General features: G+C 50.5%; 1 protein-coding gene across 2 annotated transcripts in view; it reads left to right on the top strand.

Moving 5' to 3' along the window:
• Positions 1 to 16,633, top strand: part of CCDC88A (coiled-coil and HOOK domain protein 88A) — an 865,879-nt gene that overhangs the window by 295,725 nt on the left and 553,521 nt on the right. For both annotated transcript variants that reach the window (XM_086927667.1, XM_086927666.1), the window contains exon 5: positions 15,513 to 15,571. In XM_086927667.1, the coding sequence (XP_086783793.1) occupies positions 15,513 to 15,571 (59 nt within the window). The remainder of the gene's footprint in view (positions 1 to 15,512; positions 15,572 to 16,633) is intronic.

Raw genomic sequence — 16,633 nt, 5'->3', positions numbered from 1 at the left:
ACCATGTTGTTAAATCCACCCTGAATCGAAATTTGCCTAGCTTACGTAACGGTAAGTTTCAATTCTATTAAGGACACGGAGGCGAGGATTATGCTATATCTTCCTTCGCTTTATTAACATAAAAACTCCACAGCAGCTCAGGAAAATACTCAAACAGTGAAAAAATGCTTCCAATCCAAAAGAGCATTTACAGAAACGATCTAACAGTCCAGAAAACCACAACTCCCAAGAGTCTCTTCTGTATTTCCAATCGACAGTCCTTCCACCATGTCTACCACAGATAGATAGCCAGTCCTCTCTTCCTCTTCCTCCTCTTTCTTCGCGCAGATCACGCATCCGCCTCACTGATCCTGTTTATTCCCCTCGTTGCCTGTCAGAAAAAACGACAGCGTAAACGAGGTGTCACAGGAGTGGGACAGCATGAGACAGAGGAGCATCATGTACTGGCAACATAACATAACCGCATAAAGGAAAAGACTTTACTTACTGCCATACGGGCGGGTGTGAACCACTGTGCACTCCGGGTGGGATAATCCTCGCCTCCGTGTCCTTAATAGAATTGAAACTTACCGTTACGTAAGCTAGGCAAATTTCGATTCTATGTCAGGACCGGAGGCTTCGGATTATGCTAGTTCAAAGCTTACTCACCACCAACTGGGCCAGATCCACTACTGGTTTAAAATAAAACCTTTTAAACGTGGAGTCCGAGGACCAATCTGCAGCTCGCATTAAATCCTCCAAGCGAGCACCCACTGCAAATGCCTTAGAAGCCATGGCCCCTCTGGGCAGAGTGAGGTCCAAAAAGCTTCGTATCGGTGCCTGCTTCCTGCATGACCCAACGCACCCACCTTGCAATAGTGGGGGAGGAGACTGCATTGTGTGGCTTCCGCAAGGCAATCAGCAATTGACGTTCGCCCGGAGGGCGGAGTTCTAAAGTTATCCCCTCATAAGCTTTCAAGCATTGCACAACACACAACTTAGGAGTGTCCAGAAAAGCTGGGTATGAGATAGATCGCGACGCCGACTTTGTGCGACGCCCCACAGTAAAAGTGACCCCATCAGGGGAGAAGACTCACGCCGATATATCCAGAGCGCGCACATCAGACACACGCCTACAGGAAACCAAGCACAACAGCATGGCCAACTTAGCTGATAGCTCCTTTAGAGACAAGTAGGTGTTGTCCAGCCATGAAAGGTGTAGGAAGGTACCTCCTGACTATGGTTGCCCCCAACTTTTTGCCCTGTGTTTTAGCTGGTTTTTGACATAGTCGACCTGGGGCCCTGCCAATCAGGACCTCAGGCCTACTGCTCTCTCTGTAAAATGGATTCCATGTACCCTAGGTGCATTTCCAATTGGTACTGGGCCACCCTATCAGACCCTGTAACTCAGGGCATGGGTGTACCCAGGGCTGCCAGGGGCTGAAGCATGTATTATGCCACCCCTGGCTGGCCTCCTAAATTTGACACAACTGGCTGCATGACAGCTGGGGCAAAGTCGTGTAATCACCCTTTGCTGTAGGTGTAGTATACCTATACCTAACCCTAAAATGGACACACAGATTCCTATCAGTCACTCCTATGGCAGGCCTTGACAATCCTGAAGGCAGAGTGCTTGGAATCGTGTGAGATGGTGCTCTGGCATGAGCTGAGCCTGTCTGCAGCTTGCGGAATCAAGTCCTAATAGCTGTTCCATGATATCGCATACCATATACTCTTAAGTGCATTATAATCCTCGCGGTTAAATGCTAACTTTGGTATTGCTTTATCAAAACATGTCGAGTAAGGTGTCATACGAATTGGAATACTAACCCCTCGCCAATTCTGGCAACGGGGTTAGCATTCCACCCTTCTAGAGGGACACGACATGTATGTAACTGTGAACCCCGGTTAAAGTTAACTAAAGCCTCAGCTCCACAAAATGGATGCTGCCACCACAGACACGAGTCTGACCCCCTGTAGCTGGGAGTCCTTCCAGCGAGGGGAGCCTGGACAAAGGGTTTCCTGTCAGGGGCGGTGCTAGCACCGTCCCAGACATGGTTTTGTGTATCCTGGGTAGGCAGGGCTTTTCAGGAAGGTGACTGCTGAGTGGCACCCCGGTGCTCACTACGCATAGGCCGGTCTGAACCAGTTCCAGGGGCACACCAGCCCCTGGCCTGGGGAAAGTCCGGCATGGCAGAGGGGTGTAACCACCCCCCTCCTAGTCCCACCCATAGGCAGGACCTAGTCACCGGGTCAGCCCCCTTTTTTAGTATAAAGATGGGAGCGGGCCCCCTGTTCAAATTAGATCATCTTTGGAATCAAGACACGACTTTCTTCGAAAGGACTTCAAGATTTCTTCTTCAAGAGGAGTAGTCACCCTGCATCAAGCGGGCACCATCCTAAGAACACTGCGGTCTGCTGCAAGTCCTTCTTCACGAATCCGACGACCCAGCTCGACGAGACCCGGCTTCCCTGGCCCCTCTGACCTCTACTCACCTCTACAGCAAAGCTGAGAACCGTGAGTGCGACGAGACCTCGAGGGACCGACGATCGCCAAGACTGCACGACTTCTTTGTAACAAGCCCACCGAGTCTTCCACTGGTGAGTGCTTTGGGGTCCGAGAAGCCCCAACCCTGAGCAGCTCCAGCACCGAAGATCAGCCCTCCAGCATCTCCACGATCTGCGTGGGGCCCTTCTGCTTTTGCGTGCTCACCGCGCTGTGTGGCTACTAGCCGGCTGGCTTGTGGCCTTCTTCACGACGCCCGACGACATCACTGCTGCTGGTCTGGTTGCTCCAGACTGGCCCTTGCTTCCTTCTTCAAGAGAGGCACCCCGGACCCTCCTGGTCCACTCCAGACGCCATTTTAGGTCCACCGCGTGGGCTTGAATTTGCCAAGGCTTTGTTGCCCAATCCTGGGTCCAGCGACGCCGACAGCTTCTATCTTCGTGGGACAGCTCGCTCCTCCATCCTGGTCGCCGACAACGCCTCCTGGTCCGTGAGATCTCCGAGCACAGCGTCACCCACTCGCCTAGTCGAGGTGGCTACCATCCGGTGCCCTCCTGGTACCCACTGACTACTGGCTAGTAGTCACGAACTTGGTCCCCTCTGCTTTCAGGTGTCATCTTCCATCGATCCAGGCTTGGATCCACCGAACTTTCTTCACTGGTCGCCTGCCAGCAACTTCTTTCTTCCAGGCTCCTGGTCCGTCAACGAGGATTCCCGACGTCTTTTGGGTCCTATGCAGCTGCAGCCCCTGGGCTAGGTAACTTCGGCATTTCGGTGCCCCAGCATAGCCTCACTATCCAAGGGTCAGGATCCACTTTCGTTTTCTCCCTACCAGGTCGGGTTCGCCCGAGAACACTAACTTTGCAATTCCTAGCTATCATAGACTTTGTCCTGCATCTCGTGTGAGAGTGCACACACTGCACCCGAGTCCCCTGGGTCTCCTAGAAGTAATCTAACGATTCTATAGTCAAGTCCTAGCGATTCCAAAGCCTAGTAGTACTGTACTTACCTGCTAGTAATTTTGCATTCCACTTTTCAAGTATATGGTTTTCCGTGCCCCTCGGGCATTTGTATATACTGTGCTAACTTAAGTATTTTCGTAAGAGTTTTGGTTTGTGCTTAGTACCCTGTCCTCATAAAGAGTACAGGGCTGTTGTGATTCTTAATAAATAACTGTTTATTTTCATAACACTTGTGTGGTGTCCTTTCACTGGGTATTCAAGGGGTATATGTGTGGTAAACAGCTGGCTTAACACGCCCTCTCGAGTCTTTAGCCTTAGACTGCTCGTATCCACGCTACTAGGATAGCTGGTCTATAAGGTTGACTTACAACCAATCATCAATAAGGGTTGCTGGACTGATACATAGTGTTCACTAGAATAGTGACCACTGCATATCAGGCCACCTTCTCACATTGGTGGGCAGCGGTTGGGATTTGAGCTTGCTGTTGTTTTACCACACGTATCCTAAGAATATCTTGTTGAAAGATCACATAAGTACTGTTAGTACATATAACTAAGCTTAGAATACTCTGAGTTCTACTGAACCAGCTGTTGCAGCTCCTCAAGGCTTAGCACACCTTGGCTGCAACTCTTAGCAAGGGATCAGTAGGCAAACCCATAGTGTAGGTAGGTGCATCACTTACACCACACTAGAATCAGCATGTCAGACAAAGGTGGAAACTCTGAGTATCCCCTTGTGTCAGTGGACCCTCCACAGGTCCTCACTTCAAAATATGCTGCTCTTAGCTTCCATGAGATGAGACAAGTGTGTACCCTCAGGAAGCTAAAACAGGGGTCTAACCCCACCACTTCCTTTCTGATTGGTCTCTTAGAGGCTTATGATGCCAGTAGGGCTGGTAACCCAGACCCTTCTAATCCAGAAGGAAGTTTGCCCTCCTTACAGGGACCCTTTGATAGCCAGGACCATCCCCTCCTGGAAGCAGATGATGCTGAGGATGAGGATGAGGACCAGTTGTCAGGGGATGAGGCAGATAAGGGACAGGTAGAAGTCAATAGACTAACCAGGTCCAACTTAAGCAGACATGAGCTTGGTACTAGGGGACTCCTGGGCCCACTCTCAGGTCAGCTTAACATTGGGAATGGACGAGTTAGGTCTCTATCAAGAGGCTCTAACAGATCCCTTCGAACCAATGGCTCTCTCAACTCTTCTCACAGAGGGATGTCTTCCCCTAAGAGGAGAGTGTATGAAGCTGAAGAAAGGGCAATCAAACTGAGGATTGAAAGGGAAGAACTGGCCCTGGCCAAAGAGAGACTTGCCCTTGCTAGAGAGCAAGAATTATGTGGGCTACAGCCCACTGGTGGCAGCAATAAACCTAGCAATAGGGAAAGGAGTTTTGATACAAAGCACCTGAATAAGATAGTGCCCCCCTTTAAAGAAGGGGATGACATCCACAAATGGATTACTGCTTTGGAGAGAGCCTGCACTGTGCAGGGTGTTCCCCAAAGTCAATGGGCAGCTATCTTGTGGCTCTCCTTTGATGGTAAAGGTAGAGATAAGCTCCTCACCACAAGGGTGGAGGATGCTAACAATTACAAAATCTTGAAGAATACACTGGTTGATGGGTTTGGTTTAACCACTGAACAATACAGGATGCTGTTCAGAGACACCCAGAAAACTCAGTCTCAAGATTGGACTGACTTTGTTGATTGTGCCACTAAGGCTTTTGAAGGCTGGCTACTGGGTAGTAAGGTTACTGATTTTAAAGGATTGTATAATCTAATTATGAGGGAGCAAATCTTAAATAATTGTCAGAACCAGTTATTACACCAGCACCTGGTAGACTCTGATCTGACCTCTCCACAGGAATTGGGTAAGAGGGCAGACAAATGGGTCAGAACCAGGGTTAGGCCTAAAAACCAGGGTGGTGACCAGAAAAAGGAATCAACCAAGCCTCAAGAGAAGGGTGGGGATAAATCCACAGAGAAGACTTCCCAAGGGCCCCAAAACTCCAACAAGGGTGGTGGGTCCCAGAACACTCCTTCAGAACAGAAGAAACCTTATTGCCATACCTGTAAACAGGTGGGTAATTACAAAAGTGATGCCAGTTGCCCTAAAAATGGTAATAAGGGAAATATACCCCCAGGTAATACTCCTAAACCTCCTGTTACCACTAGTGGCAATCCCCCAGGTGGTGGGAGTGCCCCCAAGAATGTGGTGGGCATTACTTTGGGCAATCAGGAGGACTATGGCCTAGCCAGGTTCCCTGACCACACTCTTGTCTGTGAGACTGGCATGGGGTTTGCCAACTTCACTACTGGACCCCACATTTTGGGAAAGTATAGACAAGAAGTTTTAGTGAATGGTCAGAAAGTTGAGGCATTCAGAGACACAGGGGCCAGCCTCACCATGGTGAGTGACCATCTGGTCCCCTCTGCTCAACTGACCCCTGGTTTTACTTATCAGGTGACAGACATTCATGGAATGAAGAGAAGGCATCCCATGGCAGTAGTCAAGCTCAGCTGGGGTAATGTCACAGGGCCCATGAGAGTGGCAGTGACAGATAACCTACCTGTAGATTGCTTACTGGGGAATGACCTGGAACTCTCAGCATGGGCTGAGGTGGAACAAGAAACTCATTCCAGAATGATAGACCTATCCAGACAGGTTAGTGGGGCAGTAATAGCTACAGCCCCAGTCCAAGCACCAGTCCTCCCTGAAAAGGTTGGAAGGGCAGTGGTAGCCACTGCCCAGGCTCAGACAGACTTTCCAGAGCAGGATAGGAGGGCTGTGACAGTCACAGCCCAAACACAGACTGAGTGCCCTCCTGAAAAGATTGGCAAGGTTGAAATGGTCTCAGCCTCTACTCAAACAGATAGTGAGGTTGTGAAGCCTGAAACAATGGATCACTCCACTCAAACAGAGAGCATTGAGGAGGAAGAAGAGTCCTCCCCCTCCCAGACACTAGGTGAGAGCCAGCCTCCTCAGGGAACTGACTCTACCCCTGTTGAAGGAACTGCCCCAGAGGTAGTCAGGCCTAGCCTGGCAGAGCCCCTGATGGCAGTGGACCCTTCCCAGGTGGGACCCAGTCTGGAGCAGGTAACCTGCACCTCTCTACCCTGCCTCAGTCAGCCCAGGGCTGTGGAGGTCAGGGAGGCCAGTGGTGGACCCCAAAGGGCCCCCTGTCCAAAAGAACCCCTTAATCAGCAGATTAGGATCACTGAAGCTGGTAAACCTAGCCAAGTGAAAATAAAACAGACTCCTGAGGGATCCCCCTTAAAAGTAGTTAGGGACCTCCCACAGCTGGACACTGTTGGGCACAGCCAAACATGGGGCCTAAAAACCCCAGACCTGACCTGTCCCTCCAGTAAGCCAAACAGAGGGACTCAGCCTCCAGCTTTAGGTAGCCAGAGGCTGACCCTGAGAGCTCAGTGCATCTCAGCTAAAGAAAGAAAGGCACACATGATGGATGGTGATTGGAGGAAGTTGAGCCCAAAGGTAGAGGAGCCTCACTTCAGTACTCCATCCCAGCATCAGCCTTTTACTTTCCCAAGACACACCAGAGACAGAGATTCCCTATGGTGGAGACCCTCAGATACCCTTAGGGTGAGGGGTTGCCTAGTGGACCATGACACAGGGGGAAACCAAGCCAGAGCTGGTCCTTCCTTATATGGCCACTTAGGTAATAGAGGCTTACCTGGACAAGGATAGCCTTATCTCCTTTCGTTTGGGGGGGGGGGGGTTGTGTAGGAAGGTACCTCCTGACTATGGTTGCCCCCAACTTTTTGCCCTGTGTTTTAGCTGGTTTTTGACATAGTCGACCTGGGGCCCTGCCAATCAGGACCCCAGGCCTACTGCTCTCTCTGTAAAATGGATTCCATGTACCCTAGGTGCATTTTCAATTGGTACTGGGCCACCCTATCAGACCCTGTAACTCAGGGCATGGGTGTACCCAGGGCTGCCAGGGGCTGAAGCATGTATTATGCCACCCCTGGCTGGCCTCCTAAATTTGACACAACTGGCTGCATGACAGCTGGGGCAAAGTCGTGTAATCACCCTTTGCTGTAGGTGTAGTATACCTATACCTAACCCTAAAATGGACACACAGATTCCTATCAGTCACTCCTATGGCAGGCCTTGACAATCCTGAAGGCAGAGTGCTTGGAATCGTGTGAGATGGTGCTCTGGCATGAGCTGAGCCTGTCTGCAGCTTGCGGAATCAAGTCCTAATAGCTGTTCCATGATATCGCATACCATATACTCTTAAGTGCATTATAATCCTCGCGGTTAAATGCTAACTTTGGTATTGCTTTATCAAAACATGTCGAGTAAGGTGTCATACGAATTGGAATACTAACCCCTCGCCAATTCTGGTGACGGGGTTAGCATTCCACCCTTCTAGAGGGACACGACATGTATGTAACTGTGAACCCCGGTTAAAGTTAACTAAAGCCTCAGCTCCACAAAATGGATGCTGCCACCACAGACACGAGTCTGACCCCCTGTAGCTGGGAGTCCTTCCAGTGAGGGGAGCCTGGACAAAGGGTTTCCTGTCAGGGGCGGTGCTAGCACCGTCCCAGACATGGTTTTGTGTATCCTGGGTAGGCATGGCTTTTCAGGAAGGTGACTGCTGAGTGGCACCCCGGTGCTCACTACGCATAGGCCGGTCTGAACCAGTTCCAGGGGCACACCAGCCCCTGGCCTGGGGAAAGTCCGGCATGGCAGAAGGGTGTAACCACCCCCCTCCTAGTCCCACCCATAGGCAGGACCTAGTCACCGGGTCAGCCCCCTTTTTTAGTATAAAGATGGGAGCGGGCCCCCTGTTCAAATTAGATCATCTTTGGAATCAAGACACGACTTTCTTCGAAAGGACTTCAAGATTTCTTCTTCAAGATTCTCCCTTGTGGCTAAGGAGTAGTCACCCTGCATCAAGCGGGCACCATCCTAAGAACACTGCGGTCTGCTGCAAGTCCTTCTTCACGAATCCGACGACCCAGCTCGACGAGACCCGGCTTCCCTGGCCCCTCTGACCTCTACTCACCTCTACAGCAAAGCTGAGAACCGTGAGTGCGACGAGACCTCGAGGGACCGACGATCGCCAAGACTGCACGACTTCTTTGTAACAAGCCCACCGAGTCTTCCACTGGTGAGTGCTTTGGGGTCCGAGAAGCCCCAACCCTGAGCAGCTCCAGCACCGAAGATCAGCCCTCCAGCATCTCCACGATCTGCGTGGGGCCCTTCTGCTTTTGCGTGCTCACCGCGCTGTGTGGCTACTAGCCGGCTGGCTTGTGGCCTTCTTCACGACGCCCGACGACATCACTGCTGCTGGTCTGGTTGCTCCAGACTGGCCCTTGCTTCCTTCTTCAAGAGAGGCACCCCGGACCCTCCTGGTCCACTCCAGACGCCATTTTAGGTCCACCGCGTGGGCTTGAATTTGCCAAGGCTTTGTTGCCCAATCCTGGGTCCAGCGACGCCGACAGCTTCTATCTTCGTGGGACAGCTCGCTCCTCCATCCTGGTCGCCGACAACGCCTCCTGGTCCGTGAGATCTCCGAGCACAGCGTCACCCACTCGCCTAGTCGAGGTGGCTACCATCCGGTGCCCTCCTGGTACCCACTGACTACTGGCTAGTAGTCACGAACTTGGTCCCCTCTGCTTTCAGGTGTCATCTTCCATCGATCCAGGCTTGGATCCACCGAACTTTCTTCACTGGTCGCCTGCCAGCAACTTCTTTCTTCCAGGCTCCTGGTCCGTCAACGAGGATTCCCGACGTCTTTTGAGTCCTATGCAGCTGCAGCCCCTGGGCTAGGTAACTTCGGCATTTCGGTGCCCCAGCATAGCCTCACTATCCAAGGGTCAGGATCCACTTTCGTTTTCTCCCTACCAGGTCGGGTTCGCCCGAGAACACTAACTTTGCAATTCCTAGCTATCATAGACTTTGTCCCGCATCTCGCGTGAGAGTGCACACACTGCACCCGAGTCCCCTGGGTCTCCTAGAAGTAATCTAACGATTCTATAGTCAAGTCCTAGCGATTCCAAAGCCTAGTAGTACTGTACTTACCTGCTAGTAATTTTGCATTCCACTTTTCAAGTATATGGTTTTCCGTGCCCCTCGGGCATTTGTATATACTGTGCTAACTTAAGTATTTTCGTAAGAGTTTTGGTTTGTGCTTAGTACCCTGTCCTCATAAAGAGTACAGGGCTGTTGTGATTCTTAATAAATAACTGTTTATTTTCATAACACTTGTGTGGTGTCCTTTCACTGGGTATTCAAGGGGTATATGTGTGGTAAACAGCTGGCTTAACACGCCCTCTCGAGTCTTTAGCCTTAGACTGCTCGTATCCACGCTACTAGGATAGCTGGTCTATAAGGTTGACTTACAACCAATCATCAATAAGGGTTGCTGGACTGATACATAGTGTTCACTAGAATAGTGACCACTGCATATCAGGCCACCTTCTCACAAAAGGAACAAGTTCAAAACCACATTGACGTCCCAAAGGACGGAATACCGAGGCTCTGGAGGCAACGAAAGAGGAATACCTCGCAGAAGCCGGCATACAAAAGGATGTTCTCCGACCGGAGAATTGTCGATCGGGTGGTGACCCGCAGAAATCGCAGATCGGATAGCATTAATTGTTCTGTAGGCAAAACCATTGGTGGCTAGTTCGGCCAAGAAATTCAAGATGGGAACAAGGCCCGCGACCAAGGGATCCAAATCCCTTCGAAGACACCAACGCATCCACTTAAGGCAAGTGGATCTGTAGCGCTTCGTCGTACTCTCGGCCCATGCTTTGGAGAGAAGACCCTCAGCTGATCTCGAAAGGCCCGGGAGCGCCCAGCGTCTCCTGAGAGCCTCCACGCCATGAGGCGGAGCGAGTTTCGCAGGATGAGAGGATGCGGTTCCTGATCCGGATTCCTCAGGAGGAGAGGAAACAGGGGGAGTAGGATTGGAAAATCCGAAGAAAGTTCCAGAAGAACCGGAAACCATACTTGAGACCTCCAAAGCGGCGTAATCAACACCAACTCCACTCCTTGGCGGCGAACCTGGGCCGCCGTCCGCATCACCATGGAGAACGGGGGAAACGCAAAAGGCCTCTCCCGACTCCAATCCTGCAGAAAGGCGTCTGTGGCTTCCGCCACGGGATCCGGCCTCCAACTGAAAAACCTCGGAAGCTAGTGATCCAGGCGGGACGCAAACAGGTCCACCGAAAACGGACCCCAAAGGTCATGTATCCACTGGAAGACCCCTGAATGCAGTTTCCACTGACTGGCATCCCTGAGGTACCTGGAGTGCCAGTCCGCCACCTAATTGGCCTGACCCGGTAGGTACTCCGCTGTCACCGCAATGTGACGTGACAGGCAATAGTCCCAGAAGTCTTTCGCCAAATTCGCCAGGGCGCGAGAGCGAGGACCCCCTAGATGGTTCACATATCGAACCGCTGAAACATTGTCCATCCTGAGTAAAATGCAGGCCTTCACCGAATCCTTGGTCCAACAACGTACCACGAAGGAGCCCGCCAGGAGCTCCAAACAGTTGATATGCAACCGTTGTTCGTCTGAAGACCAGGCGCCGCCGGTGGAGAAGTCCCCGCACCGAGCGCCCCAACCCGATCTGCTGGCGTCGGATTCTATGATGAGGTCCGGGACCGACCCGAAAATCGCTCGACCATTCCATGCTTCCATATGAGAAAGCCACCATGACATTTCTTCCTTCACCTCCTCCGTGAGGGGTATCAACTGATCGTAGCTCATCCCTCTCCGGAAGTGTTGGGCCTTGAGGCGTTGAAGCGCCCTGTAGTGTAGGGGCCCCGGAAAGATCGCTTGGATGGAGGACGACAGGAGTCCTACCACCCTGGCGACGTGTCGCAAAGACGTACTGTCCTTTGCGACCGTCTGCCGTAACAAATGTCGGATTTTTGTGATCTTTCTGGACGGGAGGCTGAGAACGGCCTCCACAGAATCCACGACGAATCCTAGAAAGGTAAGCTTCTGAGTGGGAACCAGTACCGACTTGGAGCCGTTGACGACGAACCCCAGTCGCTGAAGGAGTTTCACGGCTTGTTGCAACTGCCCGGCCAACATCACCGGACACTGTCCCATTAAAAGTATGTCGTCCAAGTAGACCAACATCCGAACTCCCTGGCCTCTCAGATACTCCACCACCGGATGCAACACTTTCATGAAGCACCAGGGGGCCGATGAAAGGCCGAACGGAAGGGCCGTGAACTCGAACACCTTGTCTTTCCACAGGAACTGAAGGAAACGACGGTGCGGCGGGTGGATAGGAATTACCAAATAAGCATCCTTGATGTCGAGCCTCACCATCCAATCCCGCGGGAGAAGCACGTCTCGAAGGAGGTGGATAACCTCCATCTTGAAGTGCCGGTAGACCAACCACCCGTTGAATTCTTTGAGGTTGATCACCGGCCGCTTGCCTCCATCCGTTTTGTCCACTAGGAAGGCATTGCTGACAAACCCATTGGGGTGGCGCGTTGATTGACGGATGGCTCCTTTGCGAAGCAACTCCCCGACCTCTCCGTCTATCAAAAGCGCATCGGAGTCTGAAAACACAATCGGCCGTGGAAAACCCTCCTGAGTGGGGTGGTCGTAGAACTCTATGTGAAAACCACGGACGGTTTGCAAGACCTAAGCGTCGGCAGTGAGCAACTCCCACTCCTCGTAAAAGGACGCCAACCTCCCTCCTATTGGAATCTGATCCAAACAAAGGACACTCACCGTTGGGATTGTTGGGTCCGGAGTTTTTTCGGTAACCTCTGCCGCCAAAACGTTGCCCTCTGGTGGGGTAGAAATTATTGAAGTTCGCAGAGGTCTGGTATTGCCCTCTGCCGGAGCCTTGCCCTCTATTATTGGTAGTTTGGCCACGGACGGTGGTGCGGCCCCTGTCGCGACCGGCCCCTCCAGAGAAACGCTGATGAAAAACGCGTTTGATGCTGGATTGCGCCTTGTCTAGCGAGGTAAAGGTGGACACAAACTTGCCCAGCTCCCTGATGAAAGGCTCGCCAAAGAGGCCCCCTTGGGCCACCGCGCCAGCCTCCGAAGAGGCCAAGTCTCCCAATTTTGGGTCCAACTTAATAAGTAAGGACCGCCTACGCTCGGTTGACAGGGCGCAGTTGGCATTTCCCAGGAACACGATGACGCGTTGTGCCCAGTTTGACGGCACCTCCGGGGAAACAACCGTGCCATTCGCCTTCGCCTCCTCCGCCATATCGAGGATTTTTGTGGCAGGCCCGACTGCATCCAACAACTTATCCTGACATGATCGCCAGGATCGATCAATGCCTTTGCGTGGATCCTTCATGAATTTGGCCAGGAAGGTGGCCATCTTAGCGTCCAGCGGGGGTCATAGCCACCTTGCCGTCTAAAGTGGGCCTTGGACATTCACCCCGCAAGCAACCTCTGGCTTCCTTCTCTAACGGTTTGCGCAGGTGACCCGCAACGAACTTCGCCACAGTCTCCCCTGGCGACCAGGCCGCGGACCGCGGGTGAACAATCTCATCCGGGTCCAACATGCCGGATTCGTCCCGAGGAAGCTCCACGGCTGAGCCCGAGGGGCGCCAAGAGCGCACCGACCTCCCGTCATCATCCGTGTCAGGAGAATCATACACCGGAGACGAGGGGGCGGTTCCCATGTCTACTGTGGGCTCTGGGCCCGACAGAGGTGCCGGGGGCGCAGCAGTCGCCTTAGCCAAAAAAGCGTCGCGGAGACGCTCAAAGGCGCCTCTGTCCACCCCCTGCGTCCCTGAAGGGGGTCCCTCCCTGCAGGGCTTCTTTGGTGCTGGCGGTCTCTCGCCCGATGTCCCCGGGAGGTCAGTAGGTGCTCCCAAATGAGCTGACACTAACTTAGCGCATTCTTCCACAATGCGCGCTGAGAGGCGGTCCTCCATGGGACCCACCACCTCAGTCACGCAGCGGTATATGGAACTATCCACCGCTTGGTAGAATTCGTCATCCTGGAGGTAAGAGTTGGGCTCCTCCTCATAATCCCTTCCTGGGCCATACCAACAGTGTTGAAACCAAAAACCACTATACAGGTGACAGAGGGAAAAAACCCTAAAGACAGGATCAAATCCTAGCACTTTATGCACCCAACTGGGTGTACTGCAAATCAATATGGGCAGACAAGATGACTGCGATTAAGTTTTGGGCCAACTGATGTGGCAGATAGGGAGGCACCAACCCCCAGCGCGCGGACTCTCCTCACCGGGACCGAGTCCAGCCACCCCCTGAGCGCGCTAAGCCACACGTGTTCACACTGGTGCAACCAAAGCGCCTGAAGGCGTTAACGTGGTCCACACCGCAATACAGACCCCTTCGGGGCGTCACAAAGGGCAAGAATACCGACCCGGTAACCGGGCGTAAGAGGGGTAGGCGAGGGCAGGCTCCGGCGCAGGCAGGCTCCTCAGCGCGGCTCCAGTGAGAGTAGAGACGCGCTGAGGAGTCGGCAAGACGCGCGGGCGCCCTCTGGTGGGCTTTGTTGATACCGCACCTAGTCGGGGAAAAAGAAAGTCGCGTAGGAACGATTAAAGCGTTCCCGCGACTGAGGGCTCTGAAAGGCAAAACACATAGATAACGCGATGAGCCCCCAACAATCCGTGCAATGTTACAAACATCAGTTGCCACAACAATTCAAGTAAACATTGAAAAGCACTTATCTGGCTGCGGGAGCAGCGAAGAAAGAGGAGGAAGAGGAAGAGAGGACTGGCTATCTATCTGTGGTAGACATGGTGGAAGGACTGTCGATTGGAAGTACAGAAGAGACTCTTGGGAGTTGTGGTTTTCTGGACTGTTAGATCGTTTCTTTAAATGCTCTTTTGGATTGGAAGCATTTTTTCACTGTTTGAGTATTTTCCTGAGCTGCTGTGGAGTTTTTATGTTAATAAAGTGAAGGAAGATATAGCATAATCCGAAGCCTCCGGTCCTGACATAGAATCCGATCATCTTAGTCAGTATGCTTATCTTTGAGAGTATATTCAAAAGAGTTGAAAAGTTAATATATTGAAGTGAAGCGGCAACGGATGCAACCAATGACAACTGTACAGCCTCCTACTTGGTGTTACCACTGTACTGTCTCATCCTTCCCCTTGTTGCATAGTTTTTAACAAACAATGAATGTATCGGAAAAACTAATTTTAATGGCCTTTTGTTATTACTGGTTAGGTTCAGCTTTATTACCAAATGGGTGGTGAGAATGGACTGGTAATATGGTCTCTACCTCTAACCGTGGAAATGTGTGCAAGGATTAAGTCCCAGAGGAGAAAGTGGGCAATGCTAAATAGTGGTAACTAGAGAAGGCTACAACCCTTGGAAATCTACAGATAAAGTTATATAACATATACTTTTTGTATGCCTATAATTTCAAAGCCACGGAACTAGTGTTTGGCAGATTAATAAATGTTTTAACGTAATTATGGATCAAGAGTGAAGAGAATTCACAGTGAAACCTAATTTAAACTAAATAAATTGCTAGGTCGGTGTGTGCATAAACAAATCGGAATAAATACCCCATCACACTCCTTCTCTCGCCTCCATCCTCTTCTTTGCATTCTAGCAAAACAGTGCCACATGTAATCACCCAGTTACGGAGCAAGAAATAAATGACTTCTTATTCTTGCATTATTTTTTCTTACTCTTCCCCTGTGCATGGAAACCCTTACCATCACATGGGTTCCTTCCTCCTCATCCCCCCATACCAGCCAAATGACATACATCCTCTGTCCTCCATTCTCCGATGTTAATATTTCCCTCTTCAAAGTACAAGCTAAAGCTCTCCCAGTCCCCCTCAACCTGGTGTAGATTCTTTCTCCTTCTCTTTACTACTCTACACGCTTCAGTCTTCATTGAACTGCCCGTTCCTTGTACAGCACTTCACAGCATTATAGCAAGGTTCAGTCTACATAAATGTCATTCATACAAACATACACATACATACATGATTAACAATAGCAAAAAGCCAGTGTGTCTTTTTAATGTCCTGGCTACACAAAAGGTCAAATAAAGTTATAATTAAACAAATAATTATGTTTCTCTGTAATTTGTTTTCTAGAACAAGGAACTGAAGAAGTACAAAAGCTGCTCTTACTTTTACTGGGCTGTGCAGTTCAAGTGAGTATTAGAGTACTTACAGATGTGTAGTGTTCAGTTCATTCACCAATGTTTATTTCCTTTATTGTGTTAATAGCAAACCAATCCTCATTGGTCACAACTGAATCATCGTTACGTAACTTATGCACACAATAATTGAAACCTTGAGTTGTCTACTGTATTGATGCTATTGTTCACCTATTTAAGAGCTAAACCAAAGACTTTTGAAAGAGGGTTGTGTGAGTTCTGTGATATGCGGTAATATTTTTGTCTTATTTATTTATTAAAACATATGGCATATGTTGGAGTCCATAACATCAGACCTATGTGTGAGGCAGATTGTACATACAGGACATATGCAGGAATTCGGAAAAGACCACCTAGTCATCCTCCCAAGAACAAACATCATCATCACTTGAGGAAGCTACAGCAGGAAATTCTTCTCCTCCTATAGCTACAGAGATGGTCCCCAGAGAAACCAGGGATTTTCTTCTAGGTTCTTACTGATAAAGAAGAAATTGGGCCATTGTATACCAATTCCAGACCTCAGAGAACTGAACAAGTTCTTGAAAAAAAACCTTTATATTTTCTTATGATTACACTCCCAAGAAGTCCTTCTGATGATCTAGGGAGCAAAATACATAACCTCTTGGAATCTTTAAGATGTATATTATCCCATCCTTATGTACCAGACACACTGGAAAAACCCTGGTTTTCAATGGCTGAGCAGTACTATCAATTCAAGTTGCTTGCATTCGGCCTCAGATTAGCGCCTCAAATATTTACCAAGAGCCTACTATCAGTTGCTGCCTGCCTTAAATGACATGGTCGCCAAGTGTACCTGTACTTGTATGACTGGCTCATCAAAAATCCATCAAAGGAAGAGGTAAAGGATTCTATGGCCACCTGTATCGGCAAAAAATCCTCCATGGAACCACAAATTCAAAATTCAATTCTTGGGAGCAATCTCTTTCTAGGAAAAAACTTGTCTTCCCCAGAAAGAGTGATGAAGCTTCAGGCCATTGGAAAGCCTCTTTATCAGGCAATCAATTACAGTCAGGCCGTACAAATCTCTGCTGGACC

The sequence above is a fragment of the Lissotriton vulgaris genome, chromosome 6, assembly GCF_964263255.1.
Source record: "Lissotriton vulgaris chromosome 6, aLisVul1.2, whole genome shotgun sequence".
In the NCBI taxonomy this organism is placed as follows: Eukaryota; Metazoa; Chordata; class Amphibia; order Caudata; family Salamandridae; genus Lissotriton; species Lissotriton vulgaris.
This window is presented reverse-complemented; position numbering and strand designations above follow the sequence as displayed.